Here is a 26,160-nt window from a genome sequence, read left to right on the forward strand (position 1 = left end):
AAAATAGCAGGAAACATCTACTGTGTGAACAGTTACAGTTATTTGCCAAGATTTCCTTAATTATTCACATGTAATTAAGTGACAGTAAGTGATACACATAATGTGACATAACTTGAGTTGTGTTTTCAAAATTGCATGTTATGTAAAAGGAATAGAAACGTAAATACCACTTCATAAGAGAAAAATGATCACACCTAGCTCTATAAGAGCATTGCTGGCGAGCACAGTGGCTCATGCCTGTAATCCCAACACTTTCAGAGGCTGAGGTGGGTGGATCACATCACCTGAGGACAGGAGTTCAAGACCAGCCTGGCTAACATACAAAAATTAGCCGAGCATGGTGGCGTGCACCTGTAGTCCCAACTTCTTGGGAAGCTGAGGCAGGAGAATCACTTGAACCTGTGAGGCGGAGGTTGCAATGAGCCAAGATCGTGCCACTGTACTCTAGCCTGTGCAACAGGAGCAAAACTCCATCCCAAAAAAAAGTATTGCTGGTTGGCTCACACTTGTATTCCCAGCACTTTTGGAGGCCGAGCCAGGAGGATCACCTGAGGCCAGGAGTTCAAGACCAGCCTGGCCAACATGGTGAAACCCTGTCTCTACTAAAAATACAAAAAATTAGCTAGGTAAAATAAAAATAGAAAAAATTAGTTGGGCCTGGTGATGCATCCCTGTAATCCCAGCTATTTGAAAGGCTAAGGCAAGAGAGAATTGCTTGAACCCGTAAGACAGAGGTTGCAGCTGAGATCAGGCCATTGCCCTCCTGCCTGGGCGACAAGAGTAAAACTATGTCTTAAAAAAAAAAAAAGCATTGCTGTAGACAAAATACTTTCTTCAATTAAAAATATTCTTTACATGGCTGCTTTGTTTATGAGATACTAAAGATAAGAGAGATGAAGAAATATTTTTCTAGAAATTTTCTTCTCTATAATGTAATTAATAATCTACTTGGATTTCTGTAAAAGATTACAGTAAATCTTGAAGCCTTACGGAGGTTTTTGGGGGAGTGGGTGGGAGTAATTGTCTATTACTGTGTCTTTGAATATAAAGCAGTACCAGGTTAGGGTCAGAGGGCATCCAGGCTCTTCACAGATTATATAGGCTTGACCTTGTTAGTACAGCATGCTGTCAGAGCCTCAACCAAAAACGGCTGAGATGTTTTTGTGTGGGGAAATACAATTTCAAGCACTGGCCTGTCATCTAAAGTGACTTCTTTTCTTCACCCAGTAGCTCTCTGATGGGTTATAGTGACGTTTTTATGCCAGTTAGTTTACAAGTTTTATGTAATATTTAGAGAGTTTAGAGAGTTAATTTAAAACATATATATATTTGTACAGGAAAATAAATTGTTTATTTGTTGAAATAATTTATTTTCCTGTACAAATATGTTTGTTTTGAATTAACTCTAAATTTTACATACAACTGTTTTTTAATTTTTATGTACATATTTTTATAAAACTGTTTTTTTAATTGGAAATGCACTCATTAAATTGTTTTACATAAACGCGCGTGCGTGCGCGCGCGCGCGCACACACACACACACACACACACACTTTAACAAAACAAAATCCTGAGTGACACCACCCTATAACTAACCGTGGTGAGATTTGCTTCAAGTTGACACACTCCTCTGTTTTAGAGAGTAAATGCCTTTGGATTATAACTTACTTGTCTTTCTTAAGAAACTAGAATGAGAGGTGAGTAATAAAAGATTCATTTTGGAAGTGGAAGAGTCTTGGAATAAAATGTAAATCCAAATTGCCAATATGGCCTGAGAGTAAAGTGGCAAATCTTACCAAGAAAGGGGAATGTGTCCATTACCCTGAGCTGCCACTCATTCATCAGAGGTTTACTGAACATTTGTTATGTGCCTGGCCCTGTGCTAGGCCCCAGGGATGGCAGGATGAATCAAATGTGGTTTCTGCCCGTGAGGATCCATAAGCTTGTGGGGAAGAGGGATGTCTCAGCAGGAGCTTGTGAGACTGTGGAAGGGGCCTCAGGGACACTGGAGGCACAGAAACTAGCTGGGAGTAGGGTTAGCTTCTCTAAAGCCTCTGCCCTGGTGCTGGACCTTGGGAACAGATGGAGAAGTTGGTGTCCCCTGCCAGGCCTCCGTAAAGGTGTGGCATTGCAGGAGGGCCTGGTCTGTTCTGAAGTGGATCGGGTGAGACTGGAACACCAAACGGGCCAGATTGTGTAGAGGTTTTATCTAACAGGCAACATACCATTTGGCCCAGGAGTGTCATGCCTGGGGTAGTATTTTTAAAAATATAGTAATCACCTCCCCTGCATCCTCCTCTACCCCACTGCATGTTCTTGGTGGTATGTTCCAAGACCCCCAGTGAATGCCCGAAACCACAGATGGTACTGAACCCTGTATATACTACACATGAATTTCACTTTTCTTCATAATTTTATGAGTAGAAGATTCGTTCTTACGGAAGATTTTAGCAACCTTACCATTTTGTTTTCTTACTGAGACTTTCGCCATTTTACTTAAAGGAGCATTTTGGCTTCTCTTTGGCATATCTGAATTGCCAGCATCACTACCCTTGCACTTTGGGGGCCCTTGTAATAAATAAAGGGTCAGTTGAACACAAGCACTGCGATGCTGAGACAGTTGATCTGATAGCTGAGTTGGCTACTAAGAAACAGGCTGGTAGCATCCACAGCAGTGGACATGCTGGACAAAGGGATGGCTCGCAATTTTTGTAATGGCAAAAATTTCATCACACTACGCAGAGCAATGTGTAGTTTAAAACTTAAGACGTGTTTATTTCTGTAATTTTCCATTTAATAGTTTTGAACCAGAGTTGACCATGGGTAACTGAAACTGCAGAAAGTGAAATGTGGCTAAGGGGGTGCTAATTCCTCGGTCGTCCCCCAGCCTCTCACCAACTCTGCCCGGTATTTCAGATCACCGAAGTGGCCTTGGAGTACAACAACTGTCGTGGGGACCAGGTGGTGGAGCGTCTGCTTCAGCACCTGCGGCGGGTGGACGCTCCAATGCTGGAGTCCCTGGCCCTGGAACCGCCGGCTCATCTGCCAGACCCACCGCTGATCACAGCATCCCCCTGCTGCAACACTGTGGTGCTGCCCCAGTGGCACTCCTTCTCCAGGACCCACAACGTCTGTGAACTCTGTGTCAACCAGACCGCCGTGGGTGTGAAGCCGAGCTCGGTCAGCATGCCACAGTGCAGCTTTTTTGAAATGGCAGCAGCTTTGGATTCTTTCTACCTCAAGGAGCAGACCTTTTATCATGTGGCATCAGACAGCATAGAATGCAGCAATTTTTTAACTTCCTATAGCCCCTTCAGCTACTACACTGCATGTTGCAGGACCATAAGCAGGGGTGTGGCAGGCTTCACTGATTCTGAACTTGAAGCCCCTACCATTGCATTTTCTTCCCTTGAGAAGAAATGTGAGGTTGATGCCCCAAGCTCTGTTCCTCACATTGAGGAGAACAGGTATCTCTTTCCAGAAGTAGACGTGACTAGCACAAACTTCACAGGCCTGAGCTGCAGAACCAACAAGACTCTCAACATCTACCTTTTGGATTCAAATTTGTTTTGGTTATATGCGGAGAGACTGGGTGCTCCAAGCTCCACTCAGGTGAAAGAATTTGCCGCAATTGTTGACATGAAAGAAGAGTCTCACTACATTTTGGATCCAAAGCAAGCATTGATGAAGCTCACCCTAGGTACTGTAGGCAGTTTGTTTCTCCAAGCATTGTACGTTTTGTTTGATGTCATATGGGTAAATTTTATTGATGGCTCTCATTACATTTAATTGTGGGGTGATACAGCTCTGTAGCTCATTTTAAGTCTTGAGACTACCATCGGCCATAATTTTCAAGAAGTTAATTTTGTCTATTAAATGGAACAGAAACATCCTCACTCTAAATTTTGGATAAGTTTGTTGTTTATCCCATGGGGGTTAAAGTCCCACTTTCTGAATTGGCGATTAGACATTTCACATGTCTAAGGTAGAAGAAGCTGAAGGGAGTGGGGACTTAGGGACTGGAACCGGCAGGGAGGTGGAGAGCCCTTCTGGTGGGGCGTCCTGGGGGCTGATGACATTGAGCCTTGACAGCAGAGCTGCCTTGCCTCCCTTTTTATCTCACAGGTTAAATGTCTAAGGATCAAGGCCACAAGACCTAATTTGTTCTGCTGCTGTTTTATAACGTGCGGAGGAATACTGCTAGGACCTGGGGATGCCTAGATTGTATCAAGTGTAAAGTGCAGTAAACAAGCGTCAGTTGCAAACCAGCAAAAGCAAAACCCACTTTTTGAGGAGTAAAGCTCTGTGATGAGAAAGCATCCAGGGCTTGCCCCAGGCTTGGCAGCAACATTAGGCTGAACCACACTGGCCTGTTCTCAGGGCTTTGCTGACACCCTTGACTACACGCAATGAAGTGAGAATTCAAAAGCCGTGTTAGTTCAGCCTCATTGGAAACGTGAGGGAGGGTCAGTGTATGCCAAATGGAGAAAGGAGGAATTTCGTAGGGAAGGAAACCTGTAAGTTTTATAAAGTATGAAATCAACAGTAAGACTCAGAGTTTCTACATGCAAGTTTTTTTAGCCATCCTCTTTCAAATCCAGGTGAAGCTTGTTTCTTAGATTAGACATTTGTGAAAAGGCTTTATGTAAATGCTGATTTTTCTACATCAAATTATATTTTATAAATTCAAGAGTTCCTCAGTGTTTAAAAGAACCCTGTGACCAGTCACTTTTTGAAGGGCATAATCTAATGATAATACAGATTACTGCCAATTCATGTTTTCTAAAGTTATTTTGATGTGTTTTCTTAAAATGAAACAAGATTTTTTTTTTTTTTAAACGGGAAACAGACTCCAGAGAAATGGGGTCAGTGCTCCCACAAGCATGTATTTTTGAGGTAGTATGTATTAGATTTTCCTGAATTCTGTTCAGTAATGCTCAAGTGTTTAATGACCTCATAATATGTTCACTTTGAATTTAAGGGTAATTGAAAGAAGCCTTTTTTAGATTTCTTTCCATCTCTGTATCTCCTCTGAAATGTTTGGCCTCGCTGTTCTTTGTCCTGTAGTTGGTGACAGAATTTTCAGGGAGCTTGTGAAAAAACATCTACTGTGTGTCGTTGTTGGTTTAGAGAGTTAACTCATAAATTAGCTATCTCTATGGCAGTTTCAGAATTTAGGCTTTATTCAGATTGGGAAATAATTCTTAGTTTCATGTTTCAAAAACATAGCCAGCTAAGTGCTATTTAGATGCTGATCGTGAATTCTCTTTAGTATTCACATGACATTCTTCACTTCCTCCTCCATCCTGCACTGCATTGATTGGGACCTCAAAATGGAGGGAGTTAGAAGAAAAAAAAAGAACTGAAACTCTAGCTGAGTGCAGTGCCGTACACCTGTAGTCCCAGCTACTCTGGAGGCCAAGGTAGGAGGATCGCTTGAGCCCAGGAGTTCAAGGCTACAGTGAGCTATTAATGCAGCACTGTACTCCAGCCTGGGTGACAGAGTGAGACCCTGTCTCTTAAAAAAAAGAAAAAAAGAGGAAGAAAAGAAAAGTGAAATTCAAATTACTGTTGCTTCCGATGAAGCAAAGGACTCTGAAGACGGCAGAATTTGTGGGAAGGATAAAACTGTTGGTTCAAGTTAGGTTTTTGATTATTTATAGGTTTTATTTATGTATTTTTTCAGTACCTGTAATTTTTTCTTAACCTTTAAAAAAAAGCTTGAAGAACCTTAATAAAGGAAACAAAAAAACCATAGCTCGTCTTCAAATTAATGAGCATTTAAACACATTCCACAGTACTGTAGCTTGTGTAATTGCTACATTTGTAGTTAAGCTTAAAGGTCTCCTTATTGTAGAGTGAAGTTTCTTGAAAAGATCGTGGCTTGTTGATGATTTATATAGTCTCACCAGGTGTCTATTTGTGGAGCAGTCCTTTTAAAAAAAGAATAGTCTATGAATATTAGAACATCTAACCCTGCATGGTGTTTTGTTATCTAAATTACTGTGTCTGCTGAGCTAATACTACCGGAGCTAAACCTGATGCCACCTCGGCATCTTTGTTTGGGGTTTTGCTGATAGGTGAAATGTTAAAAATGTGAGCCTATGAAGTCATTTGAGTTTTTAAAATTTGGAGTTTAAAAGTAGGCCAGCTATTTTCCTTGTACCTAGAGAAGAGTTGATCTCATTTTCTCTTTATTTTTAGAGTCTTTTATTCAAAACTTCAGCGTTCTGTACAGTCCCTTGAAAAGGCATCTCATTGGAAGTGATTCTGCCCAGTTCCCATCTCAGCATTTAATCACTGAAGTGACAACTGATACCTTTTGGGAAGTAGTCCTTCAAAAACAGGTATGTGGTCACGAGAGGCAAAAGTCAAGCCATCTTATCCCCCTTAAAAAGATAATTTCCAAAGCTGCAGCTATTGGGTGAGCAGATGTTTTTGATGTATAGAAGAAGAGCTACATGACGGTTCGATTTCAGACCATGAATGAATTACATTGGTCTTAAATTTCAGAAAAGTGCTCAAGAAAGCACAGAATTAGAAGGACCTAAAGATGAAAATTTTCACTACAATATTTACATAGGTAGCATTTACCGAGTGCCTGCTGGATTCTAAGCAATGAGGAAGAGCTCACTTCCTGGTGTAAGTAACAGCTGTCTTCCCCTTCCCACAGGACGTTCTCCTGCTCTATTATGCCCCATGGTGCGGTTTCTGTCCATCCCTCAACCACGTCTTCATCCAGCTAGCTCGTAACCTGCCCATGGACACATTCACTGTAGCAAGGTGAGCAGGCCTGTTGTGCAGTACTTTGGGCTGTGTGCCTATTTTCACTCATCTTTGCAGCTTAGCCATATGGTGTGCGAAGGTCTGCCCATTTTCCATTAACCTTTGGTATGACTTGGCTGGATTTAATTGTCAGGTTGAAGCTGTGAGCAAAGCCTCATTGAAACTGAGCTTTTCCTCATGAATTCTGAGTGTTCCTTCCATGATGTTGATGTTTAGCCCCGATTAGATTTGTAGGTGGCCAAGTGCAGTTCTGTGGGGCGAGCCCTGACCTGGTTTTCAGGATGGCCCCTTGGAATACCATGGGACGGTTGCCCCAGGCAATGCCAGTGGGCCCTGGGATCTTGAGCAGATCTCTCCACCAGCCCTGGTTTTCCTCATTTTCGAAATTAAGAGGAAGGATCTGTGGATATCCACGTTCTAGTATTGTGATTCCATGGGTACTGTATGTGGGCTTTTGAGTAAACAAAATTCTTAAAAATAATTTTTTGAAAAAGAAACCTCAAATACAGAGTTTTTAGATGGGGTATAAGCAGTTTTGGATGGGGAAAATTGTTTACATTTAGCCCCCTACCCCTGAAAAACCCTCCAGATAGATAAGAGTTAAATATTAAAAAAAAAAAAAAAAAAATTGCAGGATTTGCTGGTTCCTCTGAGAGATGGAAACTTTCCAAAGTGGAAGCAGTTGAAAAAATAAAGAAAAATGGACAGATTCCACCAGAAATACATGCAGTGAAAACAGGGAAAGCAGACGAAAAGGGGGACTATTAATATATTTTCCAGTGTCTGTATGTCACCTGTTATATGCACTGTAAGTAATAATTAGAGCCAAATCTGAGGAGTTACTCTGCTGGGAGAATTTTAGATACACATATTACCTGATTTAGTCCTCGGAACGCTCAGGGAAGCCACTCTGGTCAATAAAAGAAAGTGCTCTTGGCCGGGCGCGGTGGCTCAAGCCTGTAATCCCAGCACTTTGGGAGGCCGAGGCGGGTGGATCACGAGGTCAAGAGATCGAGACCATCCTGGTCAACATCGTGAAACCCCGTCTCTACTAAAAATACAAAAAATTAGCTGGGCATGGTGGTGCGTGCCTGTAATCCCAGCTACTCAGGAGGCTGAGGCAGGGGAATTGCCTGAACCCAGGAGGTGGAGGTTGCGGTGAGCCGAGATCGTGCCATTGCACTCCAGCCTGGGTAACAAGAGCGAAACTCCGTTTCAAAAAAAAAAAGAAAATGCTCTTTTTATTGAGGAAACTGAGGCATAGAAAAAGTAGACAGGTTGCCAGAGTTTCAACCTGCAAATGAGTGACCAGGATTGAATCAGGCATTTATACTCCAGCCTCCCCCAAAATTAAAATGCTTTAGGAAACAGCTGAGACAGGTGCCATTGTGAACAAAGGACATGAGCAGGTTTTTCTTTAAGAAGAGAGAGTAAATAAACAAGTGGAGAAATTATAATCTAATAAATGTAAATTAAAACAGTAACAAAGTGTCATTTAACATATTTAATCAGTGCTTTTAAGTGGCAGAATCTTGTGTTGATAAAATAAAATGGAAACTGCAGTCAGATGTATCTAATAGAATGAGTACATTGCCATAACTCTTTTGGAACGGATTTTGGCAACATTCACAAGAAATCAACAAAAACAGTTAATACATTTTTGACCCAGTTAATTTTACTTTGGAGAAGTAATGGAATAGGAATTACAGAGAAGCATGAGCTCATCATTATAGCACTATTTATATCCACCAGGAGAGGAATGTTTCAGTAAATTATGGCTGGGCATTTAATAGAGTTTTTATCCCTTAACAATGCTTTTTCATACAATTAATGGAAAAGAATAGAGTATGAAATATATGACAACTGTTCTTTAAAATATATAAGCATATAGGCCATGTGCCGTCGGTGAGTTAGTATAGACATCATTTTCTGTATTAGAAAGTTAATGTAAAATCTGCTAAGAAAATAGGCTGTTTTTGGCCTCTATGCAGATTTTCAACATAAAGAGGATATAATTTTCCATCTTCAGAGAGGCTTGATTTTGCTCAATGATTTCCTTTCTTTTTCCAGAAATATTCAGGGATTAAAATACTTGGCTAGCTCCTGTCAGGTGAGACGTGAACCACTCTTCAGGTGTCAGTGCCGCCTTTTCTACAGGTTCATTTTTCCTTTCAGGATGTCGAGTTGCCACTCAGTAGAAAGTGTCCACGTAGAGGAAAGTTGCATGCCTTGGAAGTATCAGTGCCAGTTCACACCTGGTAGTGCACTCATTGCGAAGGGGCTAGCCCAGTGTGGGGTCTAAAAATTGCACCAGGTTCTTGAGGTTATCTGAGAAGGTTCTTTCAAGTTGGCATTTCTTGGGCTGATCTTCTGCCATTTCTGTTCTTCTCTTTTGCCAGGATTGATGTGTCTCAGAATGACCTTCCTTGGGAATTTATGGTCGATCGTCTTCCTACTGTCTTGTTTTTTCCCTGCAACAGGTAATGCCAATTTTTTTTTTCACTAGTGGGCAGTTGGGATTCTTTTGTGGAGGTCTGAAAATGAAATGCCTTTAAGATGTAAATCATTCATTATGTTCAAAAAATGTTCCCTTAGGAGCCAGACACTATGGCTCATGCCTGTAACCCCAGCACTTTGGGAGGCTGAGGTAGGCAGATTGCTTGAGCTCAGGAAGTTGAGACCAGTCTGGCCAACATGGTGAAACCCCGTCACTGCACAAAATAGCCAGGCATAGTGGCATATACCTGTAATCCCAGCTAGTCTGAGGCTGAGGCATGAGAATCTCTTGATCCTGGGATACGGAGGTTGCAGTGATCCAACATCACACCACTACACTGTAGCCTGGGCGACAGAGCAAGACTATCTCAAAAAAAGTGCCTTAGGTACATAGGGTAAAAGGGATGTAGTGTCAAGATGCTATGTGTGGTACGGATCTTTTAAAAGAAGGTTGCGCTTCCCACAGTCTATCTCTTACCCAGGCTTGAATGTGGCTGTGAGAATTCTTAGCTTTCATGGCCTGTGTGAACATATGGAGGACACAGAGATTGACAGGAAAAGACCCCAAGTTTGTGTGGGTCAAAACAGCAGAGAATCTGTGGAGCCCTGCCTGCCTCAAGCCTTCCACATGCCTGTCTCTTAATTGGCCTCCCAGCAGCTCCTCATCCCTCTCATACAGAGGACGGGGTAGCTTTCCTTTCCCATGGCAAGATGGAGCAGAAATCCCATCCTTGCCTTGGTCCCAGGAGCCCTGGAAAGGGGCTTTCTCCGATGCGTGCAGACTGCTGTGAATGTCTGCCATGGAGTTGTTGCTTGATTTTTTTCACGCTTGTCTAGCCAGTGTTCCAGGTGCAGATCTTCACAGCAACTACCCCGAAAGCCCTAGCAAGCAGGACATTAACAAGGGGGAGTGGACTTCTAGTTAGTGAATGTAGATGGCAGATGTTTTAGAAAAGAAAACAAACGCCTGGTCCTTTAGAGCCTAATATACTGGATGTTTGCTCCCTTTTTATAGATTCCTTCTGGTTTTTAGAAAGTTGAGTCCTTCTGGGGACCCACTCGCATGGCTTTGACAATATGGTCTCTCCAGGGGAAAGTGTCTGCAGCATCATTTAGGGAGTCCCTTACTAGCATGTGTGACTTTTGCTGTTTTAATTACCTGCCTCCCTTTTGCAATTCAGCTTGTCATGTTTCTCTTGGAGAGTGTTTGCCTCATATCTATTGAATCATTCCCTTGGTTTTTGCTCTGTATCTCAAAGAATGTTTGCTGGAATACTTCTGTGGTAGTAGGGTCTTGTCAAATCATGCACTAAAAACAGAATGTGACTCACCCTTTTTTACTGCTGACTGAGTTTTGATGAGGCTTTTTCTTTCTAAGAAGTGTTTAAATTACCACATAGTCCAGGAATCACGGACAGTAACCCTAACATTTTCATCTCTGTGGGACTGGAGTTGGGCATGTAGTTTAATGACGAATAATTTTTGAATTATTTGAATTCCAAATAAAAAAAAAAGAAAAAAATATTAAAATCATAGCACCCAGCACATTCCTTTTAATGAAGAAGTTCTCAGCAGCTGACAGAAATGCATCTATTTAGAAGACACAGGCAAAACAGGTGACAGGTCAGGGCGTCATCTGGAGACCTGCGTCTGGGCTAAGTGACCTTTGTTCTGAAGCTGCCGGGTGTAGTAAACATGAAGATGAGCGCATTTCTCTGGCCCCATGCTAGGCACTTGCTGCAGCCCTGCAGCCCCTTACCCTTGTCCTTGACCTGGAAAGGTCAAGACTGTAAATATATAAGAAGACTGTCCACTTCTCTTTTAATGGTAGGAGGTTGGTAAACAAAGCCTTATGGCTTTGGAAGGGAATTTTTCTCATTTCCTAAAAATAAATGGTAGTCAGAAGTAAAGTATGCTTATCATGAACTGGTCCCCAAGCGAGTGTTTGGTTTAGCCAGAAGGTAAATGGGCAAACAGCATGAGCTGACAGGTTGCAAAAGAGGAAATGAAAAAGGGTATTTGATAACGTAGTAAGACCTTTTTCACTGTCCACCTGCTTATGCTATTTTTAGTGAAAATAATATGAGATTGTATATTTACTGTGATAAAATAGAAACTTGTACATGTGTTAGGTGGAAATGTTCACAGAAGTTGAGGTGTCGATAGTGATTTCAGAGGAGTGAAATTGCAAGTGATTTGAAGGTGCTTCTTGTATGTTTTTACATCCCTTGTGAATTGTCTACAAAGAGCATGTCTTGATATATAAAAATCATGAAGGAAAAAATATCCAAGAGCCTGTCCTCAGGAGGAAGAGGCAGGGGAGGGGCCTTGAGGGGGACAAGAGTCTTCCTGTGCAGAGGCATCTCAGAGCCACTTGCTCCACTGAGCAGGTGCTCCTCCAGCCAGCACTTGCATCAGACTCTGTGACAGTTCAAAATGTAGGTGCTCTGGCCTGGCCCTGGGCCAGGCGACGAGGGGGAAATGGGTGCCCCTGTACACCACAGGGGAAGAATCACACTTTTTTTTTTTTTTGGACACGGAGTCTCGCTCTGTTGCCCAGGCTGGAGTGCAGTTGTGTGATCTCAGCTCAGTGCAACCTCCACCTCCCTGGTTCAAGTGATTCTCCTGCCTCAGCCTCCCGAGTAGCTGGGACTACAGGTACGTGCCATGACGCCCAGCTAATTTTTTATATTTTTAGTGGAGACAGGGTTTCACTGTGTCAGTCAGGATAGTCTCTATCTCCTGACCTCATGATCCGCCCACCTTGGCCTTCCAAAGTACTGGGATTATAGGCATGAGCCACCTTGCCCGGCCAGAATCACACTTTTTTAGATGTGTGCCCTGCCACTCCCTCAGGATTAGAGGAGAGTGGAATAGACATTGGGACCTGTTACCACCACACTAACACATTACTGCTTTCCTGGAAATAGATTGTTGACATTCTGTGTCCTTGCTACTTTAACAAAGTGTTTTAGCATGCCCATTAGGGACGTTCATGGAGAGTGCACCAAGACCTCTTAGCAGATAGCATGCTCGCAAATGTCACTGTCCTGTAAATGTCTTGAGATTGACATACTGAGGGATACTGGCAGCTTTTTCTGGGAAGTAATTTACCCTTACTTTGCCTCGTAAGACCAGTCTTGTGCCGCGGAACGTTGGGGCAGGTCCAGCTTCTGTATTCTTCCATGGGCCCACTTCACAGGGCCATGATATGTTTTTAGTTGCTGTGGGGGTGTTTTTGTTTTTTTTGTTTTTGAGACAAGGTGACACTGCAGCCTGGAACTTCTGGGCTCAGGTCATCCTCCCACCTCAGGCTCCCAAGTAGCTGGATCTACAGGCGTGTGTCACTTTGCCCGGCTAATATTTTTTTGTACAGACGAGGCCTTCCTATATTGTCCAGGCTGATCTCAAAGTCCTGGCCTCAAGCGATCCTCCTGCCTCAGCCTCCCAAAGGACTGGGATTACAGGCACACAGGGCCACACCCAGCTTTGTCATTTGAATGGCTGGGATGCCCCACTTGAAGAAAGCTTATATGTTAAGAAAACTAAGCTTGGCCAGGCACAGTGGCTCACACCTGTAATCCCAGCACTTTGGGAAACTGATGCAGGCAGATCACAAGGTCAGGAGTTTGAGATCAGCCTGGCCAATACGGTGATACCCCATCTCTACTAAACATACAGAAATTAGCTAGGGGTAGTAATGGGCACCTGTAATCCCATCTACTCGGGAGGTTGAGGCATGAATATCACTTGAACCTAGGAGGTAGAGAGGTTGCAGTGAGCCGAGATCGTGCTACTACCCTCCAGCCTGGGAGACAGAGCAAGACTCCGTCTCAAAAAAAAAAAAAAAGAAAAAATGAAGCTTTAAAGGGGGGGATGGTCAAATGCATATCCCAAAATTTTATGCTACTTTCAGTGAAAAGAATATGAAATTGTATATTTACTATGATAAAATAGAAACTGTTATGGTCGCGTGCAGTGGCTCTGGGCAGCCGAGCTCTGGAGTCCCTGCTGTTGACTTCTATTCTGTTAACACCTGAGGGAGACAAACCTGGCTGCCAGCCTGCCTCATACATAAGTGCATAAAGCTGGTAGTTTTGCTGGATTGCAGCAAGACTGTATAGGCACAGGTAAATAGAAGTGTGAGAGAAACTTCATCAGATGATTAAATGACAAGTTCTGGAGAGGAATTTTCTAGATCTCTAGATCACGACCTGGAACAAAGCTGTGGGGAAACCCCTTCCTTTGTCACTTCCTTCCTTATTCTGTGCTCTCAGGGCCAGGCAACCTGAATCATAGTCCCTTGGTCGGTCTGTTTGCCAGGGATCAGGTTGCCAGGTGTGAGCCAAATGTGCCCAGGGATCGGGGGTAAAGTCACCCCCAGTTGAGAACCCCTGCCTTAGATAATGTGTAATAAATGCTTGCCAAAGTAACAGGCTGAGTATCTTTCAAGTTCTTCCTATTTCTCTGGGCACTGTCAGTGCGCACAGAGGGACATAGGTGGGACAGTCCTGCCTCCCCTGGATGCTCTTCCTGACACAGCCACTGGGCATCTCCGAGCACACAGAGGCCCCCTGCCCACACACTCCCTGGGCCCTGCATCACTGGCTTTAGGCCTGGGCCTAGGAACTCCCGTCTTTCTTGGACTGTGTGGGTGAATCTGAGCTCTGGCTTCAGGGACAGATAAGCCATGTAAATTACAGAATACGCATATGGGACAGCCTCAGCTTTGTAGAGAATTTCTTGCCCAGGCAACATTTTCCTTGCTTTCAGTAAGTTAAATCTGTGGAATGTCTTTTCTTGGTGAGAACTGATGGCCTGGCCTTGGGTACAGTCTGCTTTTGGATGAATTGTGTTGGCCCAACTCGCGTCTTTGCCTCCTTTCCCTTTCTCTCCAGAAAGGACCTAAGTGTGAAATACCCCGAAGATGTCCCCATCACCCTTCCGAACCTGCTGAGGTTCATTTTGCATCACTCAGACCCTGCTTACAGCCACCAGAATGTGGCTAACTCTCCTACCAAGGAGTGTTTTCAGAGCGAGGCAGTCTTACAGCGGGGGCACATCTCCCACTTGGAGAGAGAGATCCAGAAACTGAGAGCAGAAATAAGCAGCCTCCAGCGAGCACAAGTGCAGGTGGAGTCTCAGCTCTCCAGCGCCCGCAGGGATGAGCACCGGCTGCGGCGGCAGCAGCGGGCCCTGGAGGAGCAGCACAGCCTGCTCCACACGCACAGCGAGCAGCTGCAGGCCCTCTACCAGCAGAAGACGCACGAGCTGGAGGAGCTGGCCCGCAAGCTGCAGGAGCTGGCCGACGCCTCAGAAAACCTCCTTACCGAGAACACTTGGCTCAAGATCCTGGTGGCCACCATGGAGAGGAAACTGGAGGGCAGGGACAGAACTGAAAGCCTGGCGGCCGAGACAGAGGCCCACTCCGAGCAGCCTGAGCCTTCAGGTGCCCCCCGGCTACCTGGCTCCCCTCCACCTGCTAACGCCAGTGCCACACTGGCATCTGAAAGGAGTAACGAGAATAGGACAGACTAACTTTTTAAATGACATGAAGAAATCAGAGGTGAAAATTGTACATTGGGAATATATTTATGCAAATTTTATTGAAATTTATTGTAAATAAAGATTTTCTCAGTGGTCTAGAAAATCAACTTCAATGTCATTCAGCATTTATTGAAGAGGGATGACATCCCTTCCACTTATTGCACAAACTTGGTAGCTTTGAGACAAAAACAGTAGCACAGTCCATTTGAATATTCATCCAAAAAATTAGTCCATATTTTAGTGGCTCAGTGTCAAAAGTTCCCTCCCTGTCCCCCCACTGTTGCTTCTGCAGTGATACAAAGGATGAATGCTTAATTTCTTGATTAGTCAGAAAACTTGAATGCAACAGTTGGGCATTCAGAAAGAATTCCAAGAGAGGTCATAACCTACTAAGCCATTTGAGAGAGTGGCTCTGGTGTCTATGCTAAAAAAAAAAGTAGCTATTGAAAAATAAGAACAGTGAGCGCTATGATGTGGTTCACTAGTTCTACAGGCATTTTCATTTTCCTCCCGAAGATCCTCCCTCCCCCAGTGCCTCACTTAGTCCCTGGCCTTCACCCAAAACAGCTACCATGCTCATATGGGCCTGATTCAAACTCCCAAGTATGGCCCTGGCACCAGGGAGTGGAATAAGAAAGCCTCCAGAAGTGAAACTGATGAGAAAGTGACGCTTAATCACTTCAAAGCGGAGACTTCACTGACAAGGTCAAAACCATAGGTCAAGTCTGATAATCGAGCACTGGTCAGTTCAGGGGTCAGGCTCGGAACCTGAAAATGCAGATCCTAGCTGCTCCTGCGTCCCTTGGGTGTGGAGGAAGGAAAAACAGCCTAGGGTATGTGCTGGCTGTGGTGAGAGTCGAGGTAGAAAGCCTGGAAGTTCTGAAACATGAGGGGATGGGTCACATGCCCACCTCTGCCTTTCCTCATTCACCAAAGCAAACCTTCTCCCCCATCTTCCACCTTTGGAAGTTCTGTTCTCCCTCCTAGGCCTGGTTTCAGTGGCCCCCGCCGTGTGTCCTGCCCACCCAGACTGCAGGGCCTCTGCAGACATCACACCTGCGCCACCACCACCTCTTCTGAGCTTGTCCACGTTAGTGGATAACGGTGTTGTCTCTTCTTCCTAAGGGCTCTCAAGAGCCCAGCTGAGGTGTTTCATTACTGCCTTCTGCTCAGAAGGCCCTGCCAGCCATCCCTCTTCCCACCCCAAGCTACTACTTAATGTTTAACCCCCCCAATTTAGGTGTATGCTGCTTAAAAGGGCTCCCTACTTCTCCCCCCTCGAGGTTCCAGAATGTGGATTCATTCAACACGCTTTTTAGAAGAGTCTTGGGTGAGTCCAGAGGAGGTTCCTGTAGCCAGAGCAGGAGGCCAGAGCTCTTGAGCTCAGGCATTAAGGGCCAGCGTTGTGTGGTTAAGCCGGGGCTGGCTTTCCGAGGATGGCAGGCATGAGTCACGTTTGAATCATAAATAAAATTACTGTGTGCTTACAGTGGTGGGATTAAAAACCAAAGTGAGCTCACTGAAGTGTACACAGGGGAGGTCTTGGAGACGCTACCTCACCTGAGAGCCACCAACTCACCACCTGTGGGAGAGTCAAGTCCTGAATTCAGCATTCACCTCTGCCCTGCCCCCTGCTGCAAGCACAGGCTGGCAGGAAGCAGTCTGGTGGCTCCTGTGGCAATGTGCATGTGAGAAATGATGTTCCCCGGGTCTCAGTGCCTTCAGAGCTGGGTCAGGTGATGAGAGACCCGCTGAGGACAGCGGAGTCAGGACCCTGCAGGCAGGTGGTTATCAGAGGAGAGGAAGCCAACTGGTATGAAAAGGGAAGAGGGAAAGAAGAAAAAAGACAGAACCTCAACAGTCCCCTCCCCCTCCAGTGCAGAAACTAGGAAACACCAACACAAAACATACAACTTTCTCTTTCCTGGGCCAACTGGGTTTCAGACCAAAAGCAGCCACCACAGGCTCTGGTGTTTCTATGAGGATCAGAGCAATTTCAGCGAAGCCTGCACTGCAGGGGGTTGCGGGGCACTCGGCATGCTGAAGACCAAAGGGGTGAGAAACTGCTCTGCTACAAGGATGCTGGCAGCCTCCGGGACTCGTGCCCTGACTTGCCCTTCAATGGCTCCCAGGCAGGTCCGGTAGCTTCCCTGCAGTAACTCCAATCTCAACAGGAACTGCTATTTAACATGTGAGTCTATCTGGAGAAGGAAGAGAAGGGTGTGGGGGGTGTGGTTCCTCTTCCACCCATGACTAACCAAGCAGAGATCACCCAAGCACCCCAACTGATTGGCCACGAGACCTCAAACTGGCATCTCACTTCCTTGAAATACAGACAGATGAACACACATGAGAGACCCTTGCTGAGTGCTGCGTGGGCCTTTACAAGCCTATGACCCTTCGGGGTCTTGACTCATCTTGTCATGAGCACAGTCAGAATCAAACCAGTCCCGTGTGCACTAGATGATATTTTAAAAAATCAGCAAAAGGGCTTAAGCACGTGCTTCCAAAGGCCTATTTACAGTTCACAGGTTTGTTAGTTCACGCATTACAGTAGTAGCTCCATCGAAAACAGGCTCAGCTAAACATTCAAGTAACAAAAGCGCTACGGGGCTGTGAGCCCCAGCAAGGTCAGGCCTGCCCACTGCCTGCAATGGGCAGCCTCACCTGGAGGCCGAGGGGAAGCCCAGGACAGCCGGGCCTTCGGGCGTCAGTGCATGCGATGACGAAGCCTGCAGAGGCCATGCCAGCAAGTGTCAGCCCTTCCTCTCAGACAGCAGCACGTCTGTGTGGTTTTGCCCCTCTCAGCGCCTCTCGGCTGGCTGCAAACAGGACCAGGAGCCTCCCATCCTGGCTCAGCCATGGACTTCCGGGCCGTTGGGAGTCATCAGCTTGGCCTTTCTCTCCATGCACGGTCCTTTGGCCGAGTACTGCACCAGCAGGAAGGGCTCCTTGGTTTCCCCATCCCCCACGATGCTCTCCTCATCCTCCGACTGGCTGATGCGCTGCAGTCGCAGGTAGCACCAGCAGCCCAGGATCAAGGCCCCCAGGGCTGCGATGGCAATGAGGATGACGATGACTGTGACCACGCCCGTGGTGGGGCTGTGGTCCATAATAGACATGGTCAGTGCTGGGGGCTTCCTCGGCTGGAAGTGCTTTGGGGGTGGCCACTCAGTGAGGCTGGAACTCAGGCTGGGCACAGTAGTCCTGAAAGACAAAGCAGGTGAGGTACAACAGGGGGGCCTCTGCCAGGGACCCAGACCACCCACAAAATGCAGCTGGCACTTCCACAGGGTCTATTTTCAATCATTCTTAGACCTGCCCATCACACCCTCACCCTGCCAAAAAGTATGCTGGCCAGCATTCGAAGACGTCTGCTCGCGGGTGCTCACCCAGCTCCTGCTCACGACCTTTGAAACCCCGAGTGCTGCTGTACCAGCCAGGCAAGTCACCCTCGCTGGCTGCAAAGCCAGGAACACTGCAACAGCAGCAGCTGCAGTAAAGGCTGCCACAGAGCCAGGCGTGGTTCTGGTTCTTCTCCTGAAGGTACACCTTTGGGAAGCCCAGCCCCCCTACTCAATGTTTATGACCACGAAGGGACTGAGGTCATGAGGAATGACCAGGCGCAGTGGCTCACACCTGTAATTCCAGCACTTTGGGAGGCTGAGGTGGGCAGATCACCTGAGTCCAGGAGTTTGAGACCAGCCTAGCCAACACAGCAAAACCCCGTCTCTACTAAAATATAAAAATTAGCTGGGCATGGTGGTACCTGCCTGTAATCCCAACTACTGAGCTACTCAGGAGGCTGAGACATGAGAATCACTTGAAGCCAGGAGACAGAGGTTGCAGTGAGCCAAGATCCCACCACTGTACTCCAGCCCTCCAGCTTGGGCAACAGAGCAAGACTCTCCAAAAAAAAAAAAAGCTGAGGAATGACATCAGTCCCTGCCCCAAACAGGCATCATATACAGAACAGTCAGGTCCTTTGGGGACATCTGTGAGAGGGTGTAGTGGACAACAGCCTTTGCCACCAGGCACTGCAGCTGGCCTGGGAAGACCCCTGGAACGTGGCACACCATCTGAGGAGGAAGCTGAGCAACAGAGTCCCTTGTATAGCTTGGGCCAAGGCCAACCAAGCAAGTGACAGGGTAGAGTGTACCCAGAGATGGAGACAGGCACTTAGAGAGCTTCGGGGAGGCAGGGAGGGTGGGACAGAGACTCCCCGCCGACGGAGCTTAGCATCTAGTGCAGGAGCCAGACCGCAACAGGTCAGTACCCCAGATGCTGGTCACTCACAATGCAGGGCACCATGTCAGGAACACAGCGAGCAGTTAACACGATGCTAAACTGGGTGGGCAGGTGGGAGGTAGGTAGGCAGTGCTGATGGGTTAGAGTGTTCCTGGCAGGGGGAACGGCGAGGGCTAAGGCTCTGAAGGCAGAGGGGCTCCCCCTGGAAAGTGCCAGGAGTTGGACACCAGCTGGTTTGGGTGGGGGCAGGGACAAGGCCCCTCCCAGGCCAGGCCAAGCCTTGCTCTGCATGTTGAGGAAGTGATGCCAGAACTAGGAGGGCCGGGACCACCACCTCCACCTGGCCGAGCCACGGAGTTTACACATGCATGCGGCCGCCGAGTGGCTCAGGACAGTGTGGCTGTGGAATGCACACAAGGACTAAGAGTCCCCTGCTCCAGGCGCCCTGTCAACCCTCTAGGTGACACCCAAGGCACAACCAGTGACAGCACGCTGAGGCCAGGGCTTTGCCGCTGCTGCCCCTTGGTGCTGAGGCTGGCAGGCTCTCCAGCGTCCCAAGATAACCTACACTTTCTTCCCTCTTCTGCCTCGCTCACCACAAGCAGAGCAAACACTCACTGCACCTGGGGTCAGTGAGGATAAGCAGTCTGAGACACGTTCTGCACGGGACTGGGCGCACAGTCGGCACTCAGGGCTAGACGTGTGGCTTCTTTTTGTTCCCTTTGGATGAGATTGACATCAGTGCAGGCAGACAGCCCTGGTAGGAGGTTTTCCCTCCAAACAGGATCGAACCTGCTGCATTCTTAAGCAACAGCAGCCTTAAGGAGAAATGATTCTTACCCAACAGGAGTTTCCCCAGAAGCCAGGTTTGCCCGAAGGTCAAAGGCAGCTGAGTCAGCGCCCCCAGCACCTGTCCAGGGTCCAGGCCCTGGGAAACCAGCAGCCTTGCAGAGGGCCTGGGCAGAAGAGGTAAGCTCCCCTCATTCCACTGCCTTTCCCCTGCCTCTAGGGGCCAGGCTGCAGGCACTAAGGATCTCCCTGTCCGCCCTCAGAGGCCACTGCAGCTAGGATGCCTCCCAAGTCCTCACAATGACCTGCAGGAGCAAACACTACACATCCCCAACATGCCCTACTTGCCAACCACGCTGACCCCCACGCACCCTCCCACCGGGCCCTGGCCCGGGGAAGTTACTCCTGCCCAGAACATTCCGCCGGTTTATCCTTGTTCAGTGGTTCTCAATTGGGGGTCATTGTGTTCCCAACCTGGGAACATCTGGCCATGTCTGGAGCCACTTCTCCTTGTCACAACTGGGGGGAGGTAGCACTCCTGGCATCTAGGGAGACTATGGATGCTTCTGGCATCTACCGTGCACAGGGCAGCCCCCACCCCACAGATGGCCCGGCTGGAGAAAGAAACCCTGACCTGGTTAATGCCAGCTCCAGCAGGGAAGCCTTCCCAGCCTGGAAGTCCAGGTCGGGCTCCTTCCCTCTAGAGCAGTGGCCTCGGTGTGCAGCCCTGGCTTCTGGCGCACGGCCACCTGATTAGCGCCCACCTCCCCCTCCAGTGGGCCATGAGCTCCATGGTGGCCCTGCCCTGTCCCCTGCATGCACACACCACCCTGGCCTCTCTCCTGCCACCATTAGGTCCCACAACCCTGCTCAGCTGTCCTCTCAGGCCTCCAGACTGGACAGGGGACCCCCCGACCCCCTGGTCAGCCTGCCCACCATGGCTGGGTGAGCCTGTGTACACTCATCCCAACCTCTGCGTTCTCTTCCTGCAGGGATAACACCTGCTTGACCCGTGCCTCCTGCCACCCTCTCTCCAGCACCTCTGGTCCACAGGGCCTGCTAAGGCGCCTGCCCTCCCCTGGGGCTTCTGGACAGGAAGGCACGTCAGTATCAGTTCGGAAGGGGAAGTGTGTGTGTTTTGCGGTGGGGGTGGTTCACGGACAGGAAGTACAAAATCAAACAATGGCACCATGACCTGGGGTAGGCGGAGCAAAGCCAGGTGGGCAGGCCAGGTCGAAGGGCCCCAGTTCAACCAGGACTAATGAGGAAACTGAGGCACAGGCAGCCCCACCTCAAAGGGATTCTCTAAGAGGAGTGGTGACCTCAAAACCCTGTCTGCTGCCCTCAACCCAGGCCAGGAGACATGGGCAGAACCAGGTGGCGGGCTCTGCCCCCCGTGAGCATAGAGCCCAGGGACTGAGCCACAGTCACACCTGGCCTGTGGTCTGGCCCTCCCGAGTGCATACCTGTTCCTTTGTTCACTCAGCAAATGTTTCCTGAGAAACCATCTTTGCAAAAATGTGATGGCATAATCCCTGCTCAGAACCCTCCCCGGCACCAGAAGAGAATCCAAGCCTCCTGCCTCCCCAGGTGTCCCCACGCCCTCCGCTGTGAGCCCACACTCCCACCTCTGCCCTGACTGCCCCGTGGCTGGAGCCTTCCTATTTGGAACTTTCTCAGAAGGTGCCTCTTGTAGGCTGCCCTTCCAGACCACCCTGGCCCCAGACCCCCCTCCTCCCATGCCCCCACTGCAGCCTTGCCCTACTTCATTTGTTCTCCGTGCTACCTGCCCTTCTCTAGGCTCAGGGGCTGTTTCCTGGCTGTGTCTCACTCCCTGGACTCCAAGGCTGTCAGAAGAGGGCACCATCTGTCCCGCCTACGGCTGTACCATGCCCTAGCAGGGGCACACAGTAGGTGCTCAGTAAATGTCAGCTAACTGTTCCCAGCCTGAGGATGCAGTGATGAGTTGGAGGAGACCCTGTTCCCAAGGGGATGACAGGTGGGGGTCCGTGACACCCAGAGTACTCACAGGACCCTGAGCACAGGCCCCCATGTTTTGTCCCACCAGACTCAAGCCGGCAGCCTGCGTGGGAGGACAGGCCTATGCCCAAGTGTGGGGGCAGAGCGGTGAATGCCAGGACTCAGGCAGGCTGAGCCCACGGAGGGGCAAGCTGGCTCCATGCTTGCTGGCAGGCAGGGAGGGAAGGGGGTGACCAAGAAGCAGAACCTGGGGAAACTCAGAAAGCATGGAGGGCAGCAGGTCCCCATGAGCCCCTGTGCCTGGCTGGACCCTACCCGCCTGCTCTCTTTTTCCAGCCCCTCTGAGCAAAGCTGTGTCTTACAAGCTGGGTAACCCCTCACCCTGATCCAGTCAAGCCCACAGGATGCAGAGGACAGGGACAGGCCACAGCTTGGACTGGGGAGATGCCCAGGCTGGCACATGGGAATCCTCGCCGGCCTGACAGCCATGATGACATCAGCTCACATTCACTCCCACCAGCATCGAATCCAGCAAGCCTGCAGCCGCCTCTGCTCACCCGAGCCATCTCCATCTGGCAGGTGAGGAAACTGAGGCACATGCAGGGAGGTGAAGTGAAAAGCTAGAAGGCAGGATAGGTGCGCAGAGGGGAGCCCCGCAGAGCCAAGAGAGGCGTCTTCCAAGTGCAGAGGGGCCCAAAGCATAGCCTGGGCCTGCGATCTCTGGGCAGGTTGGAGTGTCCCCTCTGCCTGGCATTTGAAGCCCAAGGCCATCTGGATCCCCCAAACACACACCCTCCTGCTCCATGTGCCCTCAGTCCTGCCATCCTCTGCCAAGGGGGTCCTGACTGTCGGATCCCACCCACCGACCATAAAAGCAAGCTCCAAGGCCCAGGCTCTCCAGTCTGCACAATCCCCCCGCCCCAGCATCCTCAACCCCAGTGGGGGTCAGCGGCAGCATAGAACACATTGTGTCACCAGGCAGAGCCGACACTCATCCCACGGAATCACAATAGCAAGACAAGGTAAGCGGGGCCTGCACCACCCTAAGCCACTCCCCCAGCCACCCAAGGTTGCAGATATTACTGACATGGTCCTGCCTAGGCCCACAGAGATCAGTAACTGGGCCCCCACAAGCATGGGGGCAGAACTGGAGATGAACACCACCCCATCAGAGCTATTCAAATGGACAGTCCCCGGCCCAGCTACCAGTGAGGGGAGGGAAGAGGAGGGGAGCAGAGAGGATCGGAGGGGAGCAGAGGGGAGCAGAGGGGAGGGGAGTGGTCACCTCCTGTCCTGTTCTCCCTCCCAGGGCCCCAGCTTGTCCTCTAGGTCCTCCCCAGTATGGGGGGGAGGGGTCTGCTTATCCCTGTCCCCTCATGGGATCCCCAGACTGAGCCTGATCCTGCTCAATAGGCCACTCTGGGTGCTCCAGGCCCTGGGGGCCCACAGCCTGTAGCAGAGCAGGCTGGAGTCTCCTCCGTCCTCCCAGCCCATCCTCCCAGCCGGGGACTCGCTTTTGTGCCCTGCTTCTGCCCAGCCAAGCAACCTGCTCCTTCTGGCCTCAGTTTCTCAATGTGCAAAGTGGGTATGAGTCCCTGACCTCATCTACCAGATTGTGGTGAGGATGAGAAGTGGTAAGAACAGTGAAAACAGAAGGATCGCAGGGCCACCAGATTTGCATGTCACCAGCCACACCTCCGCGTGCCGCAGAGAGAACACTGAGCCTGAGGGACCCCAAGCCTACCCCCAGGACTGGCAGGGCACAGAGCCTGGCCCAGGCCCAGTGCCACAAATACCCTTTCTCCAGGGACACGCTGCCTCCTCCTAACTCAGCTGGGCACATCACGAGTGCTGCCGGGCTCACCACCAGCAAAACACCCCCGCCTGGCAGCCGTCACCTCCTGAGCCTCCTCAAGGGACGCCCTGCTTACAGGGGCCAGCCATCCCCAGGGGGCTTCTAGCACTGGCCCCATAAAGCCACCTGCCAAGGGTGCCAACAAATTCTTCAGTGAACCCCAGTTCACAAACCAGAAACATTTCCTGCCCCAGGTTCTGACTGGAAAACAGTGATGTGGGGAGAAGAGGGCACTGCTGGACACAGGATGGGGCGGGACGTCCGCTCTGCCCTGGGCCAGAGCACCGTGGGACGCAGGACGCATCACGCAAGGCCCCAGACCTCCAGAAGCCAGGAGCAAGAGCAGCCGGACGCCCGTGGAAGCCCACACTGATGGGGCTGTGCCAGCTCTCTGGCCAGTGTTATCTCAACCTCCACCCTTACGCATGACACCCCCATCCTCAGAAGAGGAAACTCGCTCCAGAACCCCCTAGCTTCCCCGGTGGCAAAAGAGGAAGCCAGAGCCTGCAGAGCACTGATACGGGACTGCCCCAAGGTCAGTCGGGGTCTTCCTGGGCCCGGAGGCTCATGCCCCCACTCTGTGAATCACCCACTGGTCATTTTCACAGGCCGCCCCAGGGTTGGTCTGTTTGGCCAAACAACTATGCTGGTAGATGCCCCAGAAAGTTGGTGGCAATTAGATGTGCCAGACACTGAGCTAAACAGTTCACGCAGACATCTATCTGCCTCAAGACGACCGAGCAGTTGAGCTATTACTGTTCTCTCCTGGCAGATACAGAAATCAGTGGTTCAGAGAAGTTAAGTCCACTGCCCAAGGTCACACAGCTCAAAAGCAGACGTGCAGATTCAAACCCAGGCAACCTTCGTCCCAAATCCCGCATTTCAACCCTGACTGTAAAATGCCACATTCGGCCGGGCGTGGTGGCTCACGCCTGTAATCCGCCTTTGGAGGCCAAGGTGGGCGGATCATCTGAGGTTGGGAGTTCAAGACCAGCCTGACCAACATGGTGAAACCCCTTCGTTAAAAATAAATAAATAAAATGCCACATTCTGCCCACCTCCTCTCCCGAGTGCCTGAGAGGACAGGGGACAGGTGAACCCTGGTGTGGCCCTTGCTGGGGCGGGCTGGGCGACCTGAGCTGGGTGCTGGGGACTCAGGGGTGACAGAGCTCCGGTGGCTCCCGCGTGCTGAGCGCAGGCGGCGTTGCAGGCGCGATGCCAAGCGCGCTCCACGCATCCTCCCATTCCACCCTGCCCGATGCTGCCGGCGTCTCCCCCACTCTACAGAGGAGCAAAGCCAGACTCCAGGGAGGAGGCGGCTTGGCCCAGGGGGCGACAGCTGGGAGGGAACGGCAGCTGGGGAGGCAGCTCAAGTCGACCCAACAGGAGGCGAGGTGTGGGAAGGGGACGACGGGACCCAGGCTTGCCCACGCCGCGCAGCCGCTGCCCACAGAACCGCGCGCCGAACGCTGCGGCCCGGCCTCAGTTTCCCTATTCGCGAGACCGGCGCCGGACGTCGCCTGGACCCCTAGCCCCCAAGCCCTCCTGGCCACGCAGAAGGCTGCCAGGTTCTCCCCGCCCCCAGAATTTTGAAGAACCCCGAAGTACGGGGAGAAGGCGGGCGGGCACTGAGCTGCTGACGGGCGGGGGCTGTACAGGCGGGGGCTGGCGGATCGCGCTCCCCGCAAAGCGGCCTCCGCCCCCACGTCCCCCGCCTCCTCCTTTGTCCCGATCTCGCTGCAGCGCCGCGGACAAAGAGCCCCAGCTCGCGGGTGCGGCCCCCCGAATGGACCCTCCCCCGAGCCGCGCCCGCCGCGCTGCCCTTCCCCCGCCCGCAGACCCCGGCCCGGCCCCGCCGCCGCGCGCGCCCCTCCCAGTCCCAGTCGCCCCCTCCCCGCCCCAGGGTCCCCGCGTCCCCGGCCGGCTTGTGCTCGCGGCCCGCCCCCACCCCGCTCACCATGGCGCGGCCGCAGCCCGGCCGGATAGCCCCGCAGCAGCCCTGCGGGCCCGGCTCCACCCGCCCGCTCGCCCGGTCCGGCAGCCGCGCACTCGGGACGCAGGAGCCTCGGGCTGCGGCGGGCGGGGCCTGGCTCCTCCCCGGCTGGGGGCGGGGCCTCTCAGAGAGACCAATGGGAGTCGGCGCTGGGACGGCGAGGCGGGCCGGGGCGGGCCCGGACTGAGTCACGTGCACTTGGGGCCGACGGGCGGCGGGGCCGGGGCTGCGCGCGGTGGGCGGGGCAGGGGGCGGGGGTCGGGGGACGGGCTTGGCGCAGGCGAGCGTGGATTGGGCGCCCTTGGGTGCTGGGCCCCTCAGCAGGCGACCTTCCTCCGCCCGCCTCACCCTGACCCCAGCAGGCTGCCCTGGTCCCGCCCGCTTACACCGTGGGAAACTGAGGCACGCTGTACAGAAGAGTGCTTCACACTCCCTGAGAGCTGGGAGTGGCAGGGAAACCAGAGGA

At 50.3% G+C, this 26,160-nt stretch overlaps 2 protein-coding genes across 8 annotated transcripts in view; one reads left to right on the forward strand and one right to left on the reverse strand.

Annotated features, from left to right (window-relative positions):
- The window catches only part of TXNDC11 (thioredoxin domain containing 11), a 71,958-nt gene extending 50,803 nt beyond the window's left edge, over positions 1 to 21,155 (forward strand). For 5 of the 6 annotated variants that reach the window (XM_032242745.1, XM_032242748.1, XM_032242747.1 and 2 more), the window contains 5 exons: positions 2,917 to 3,700; positions 6,205 to 6,347; positions 6,674 to 6,783; positions 9,186 to 9,266; positions 14,181 to 14,936. In XM_032242745.1, the coding sequence (XP_032098636.1) occupies positions 2,917 to 3,700; positions 6,205 to 6,347; positions 6,674 to 6,783; positions 9,186 to 9,266; positions 14,181 to 14,820 (1,758 nt within the window). In that variant the 3' untranslated portion in view covers positions 14,821 to 14,936. Of the gene's footprint in view, positions 1 to 2,916; positions 3,701 to 6,204; positions 6,348 to 6,673; positions 6,784 to 9,185; positions 9,267 to 14,180; positions 14,937 to 20,858 lie in introns of those variants that run through there. The other variant, XM_032242746.1, reaches the window with a different exon arrangement.
- Positions 14,855 to 25,787, reverse strand: SNN (stannin). 2 transcript variants are annotated; one of them, XM_032242753.1, is made up of 3 exons: positions 25,659 to 25,730; positions 19,918 to 20,171; positions 14,855 to 18,036 (listed from the first exon to the last, which is right to left on the reverse strand). In XM_032242753.1, exon 3 carries the CDS (start codon positions 17,949 to 17,951, stop codon positions 17,685 to 17,687), a length of 267 nt encoding a protein of 88 aa, XP_032098644.1. In that variant the 5' UTR covers positions 17,952 to 18,036; positions 19,918 to 20,171; positions 25,659 to 25,730; the 3' UTR covers positions 14,855 to 17,684. The 2 variants fall into 2 exon arrangements, with proteins under 2 accessions (XP_032098644.1, XP_032098643.1); XM_032242752.1 differs by lacking the exon at positions 19,918 to 20,171 and having other exon boundaries at positions 25,659 to 25,787.
- Between the last annotated feature and the right edge of the window lie 373 nt (positions 25,788 to 26,160).

Source organism: Sapajus apella, unplaced genomic scaffold, assembly GCF_009761245.1.
Source record: "Sapajus apella isolate SASKATOON/1434 unplaced genomic scaffold, GSC_monkey_1.0 scaffold51, whole genome shotgun sequence".
In the NCBI taxonomy this organism is placed as follows: Eukaryota; Metazoa; Chordata; class Mammalia; order Primates; family Cebidae; genus Sapajus; species Sapajus apella.

Excerpts from the sequence above, each read along its gene's own strand:
- SNN (XM_032242752.1), bottom strand. The coding sequence starts at position 17,951 with ATGTCTATTATGGACCACAGCCCCACCACGGGCGTGGTCACAGTCATC.